This window comes from Colobus angolensis, unplaced genomic scaffold (genome assembly GCF_000951035.1).
Source record: "Colobus angolensis palliatus isolate OR3802 unplaced genomic scaffold, Cang.pa_1.0 Scaffold96, whole genome shotgun sequence".
NCBI classification, from domain to species: domain Eukaryota; kingdom Metazoa; phylum Chordata; class Mammalia; order Primates; family Cercopithecidae; genus Colobus; species Colobus angolensis.
In genome coordinates, this window is record NW_012123598.1 from 2,195,013 (window position 1) to 2,197,424 (window position 2,412).

At 68.9% G+C, this 2,412-nt stretch overlaps 1 protein-coding gene across 1 annotated transcript in view; it reads right to left on the minus strand.

Annotated features, from left to right (window-relative positions):
- Positions 1 to 450: 450 nt before the first annotated feature.
- ZNF628 (zinc finger protein 628) overlaps positions 451 to 2,412 on the minus strand; it is a 3,454-nt gene continuing 1,492 nt past the window's right edge. The window contains exon 2 of the mRNA XM_011932583.1: positions 451 to 2,408. Within this exon, the coding sequence (XP_011787973.1) occupies positions 566 to 2,408 (1,843 nt within the window). The 3' untranslated portion in view covers positions 451 to 565. The remainder of the gene's footprint in view (positions 2,409 to 2,412) is intronic.

The following is a 2,412-nucleotide window of genomic DNA, read 5'->3' on the forward strand; positions in this document are numbered from 1 at the left end:
GGCGGCGAGCTGAGGACCAGCGCGAGCTCCCGCCCCACGTTCCCTCGTTGCTGAGCAACCTGAGCGCGGGGCAGCGATGCCCGCGGGTGGATTCTCATGGGTGCCGCGCTCAGCATCCCCCAGCCCAGCGGCGCCCGACCCCCCCATCCCCAGGGACCCCATTCCACCCACGGGGCGCCCGGGCTCGCAGGGCCCTCCCGCCTAAGGATCCCCCTATTTCTCAGACGAGGGGGGCAGCAGGGCGACCTACAGTGAACAAGTGGCACTCCCTGGAGTCAGATGCCACCACCTCCCCACTATAATGACCCCTACGTGTTTTGGTTTCAGGACAGGGGAACTGAGCCCCACGTAGTGGCTGGCCCCAGGACGCAAGCGTTGACTCCACGCGCCCAGGCGGGGGCCAGGACCATGACTTTGCCCCCTTCCCTCCCCTCAGGAAAACAGAACACAGGCGGGGAGACGCGGGTCTTTATTAGGCAAGCCCAGCCTGCAGCACCCCGCCGCGCCCCGGCTGGCAGTGAGTCGGGGTCTCTGTGTGGGGCGGGAAGGGAATCACTGGCTCTTCTCAAAACGTGTGCACCAGCTGGACTGCGGGTAGAGTCTGGACAATCTGGATGGAGGGCAGGCCCTGCGGGGTCATAACACCAGGCCCAGCTCCTGCGGGGACCACTTGTACCATCTGGGAGGCTGGAGCCGCGGGGAGCCCCGCGGGGCCCGAGGCTGGGCCTGAGGGCGGTGGGGCCAGGAGCTGCAGCGTGGCGGCGCCTCCTCCAGTGTTGCTGCTGTCCAGCAGCTCAGTGGCTGGGGCGCTGCGGATGATGAGGAGTTTCTGTCCGGGTGCGCCGGTGGCAGGCGGCTCGGTCAGCCCAGGGGAAAGGGTTTCTACCTCCTGTAGGCAGAGCCGGGTTTGCTCGCCATCGGCCCCGCTCAGCACCAGCACGCTCTGCAAGCCCTCGTCCGTCTGGAGTGTCTCAAAGAGGACATCCTGGACCACACCGGTGCTGGCCTCACCATCCCCCGCCTCCCCGGGGCCGGGACCCGTGAGCAACTCCTCAGCTGCCCCGCTCTGAACAACCAGCAGGTTGGGCGCCTCAGTAGCCACAGCTCCCCCACTGGAATTGGAGAGCTGGCCGGCCACAGGCTGGAGCTGGACCGTGGTTACCTCCTGTGCTGGCTGGAGCTGGACCGTGGTTACTTCCTGTGCTGGCTGAAGCTGGACCGTGGTCACCTCCTGTGCTGGCTGGAGCTGGACCGTGGTTACTTCTGGGGCTGGCCGGAGGGACTGGAGCTGCACCCCACTCATTTCCTGTGGCCCTGCCTCCCCACCCCCTACATTCTGCAGAACGATGAGGCTCTGCGCTGCCCCGCTGGCCCCTGCGCTGGCCGCTCCCTGCACCCCTAGACCCCCAGGGCCTGGCAGCCAGACCACTCCCGCCCCCTGGCCCGCTTTCCCCACTGCCCGCGGGCCCTGCCTTGCACGGCCGCTCCCAGCCCCAGTACTGGAGGAGGGCAGCAGGATGAGCTTGGGAGGTGCGGGAGGGGGCGGAGGTGTAGGGGGTTGCACGCTGCTAGGGATCAGCTGGAGGCCCTGGGCAGTTTGCACCAGGAGGAACGTCTGAGAGTTGGGCGCTGCTGGCCCCAAGCTCGGGGCCTGGGCCGTGCCCCCCGCCACCTCGAGGGAGAGCGTGGCCTGGAGGTGGGGCAGGACATGGACATCTTGGGTGGCTGGCGGGGCCCGGGTGGCAGCCAGTGGAGCAGGGGGCTGGGAGCCAGCGGCGGGGGCTGTGGTGCTGGGAGCCGTGTTGGCCGGGGCGTGCGTCCTCAGGTGCCGCTGCAGGTAGGCGGCCATAACGAAGCCGCGACCGCAGATGGGGCAGGTGAAGGGGCGCTCGGCTGAGTGCGTGCGCTGGTGCAGCAGCAGGTTGGAGGAGTGGGTGAAGGTCTTGGGGCAGAGCGGACAGCGGAAGGGCCGCTCGCCCGTGTGCACGCGCTGGTGCTGCCGCAGGTTGGAGGTCTGCGCGAAGCTCTTGCCGCAGACACCGCAGGCGTGGGGCCTCTCGCCAGTGTGCACGTGGCGGTGGCGACGCAGGCACGACGTGTTGCGGAAGGCCTTGCCACACTCCCCGCAGGCGTAGGGCCGCTCGCCCGAGTGCAGCCGCAGGTGGTACTGGTAGTGGGACGACCATTTGAAGGTGAGGCCACACTGGCCGCAGGTGAAGGCCCGCAGGCCGGTGTGCACGCGCTGGTGGATAGCCAGCAGGGAGGAGCGCTTGAAGGCCTTGCCGCACTCGCCGCACTGGTAGGGCCGCTCGCCCGTGTGGTCCCGCAGGTGGTAGCGCAGCCCGGAGGAGCCCTTGAAGGCCTTGCCGCACTCGGCACATTTGTAGGGCCGCTCCGCAGACGCGGGGGCGG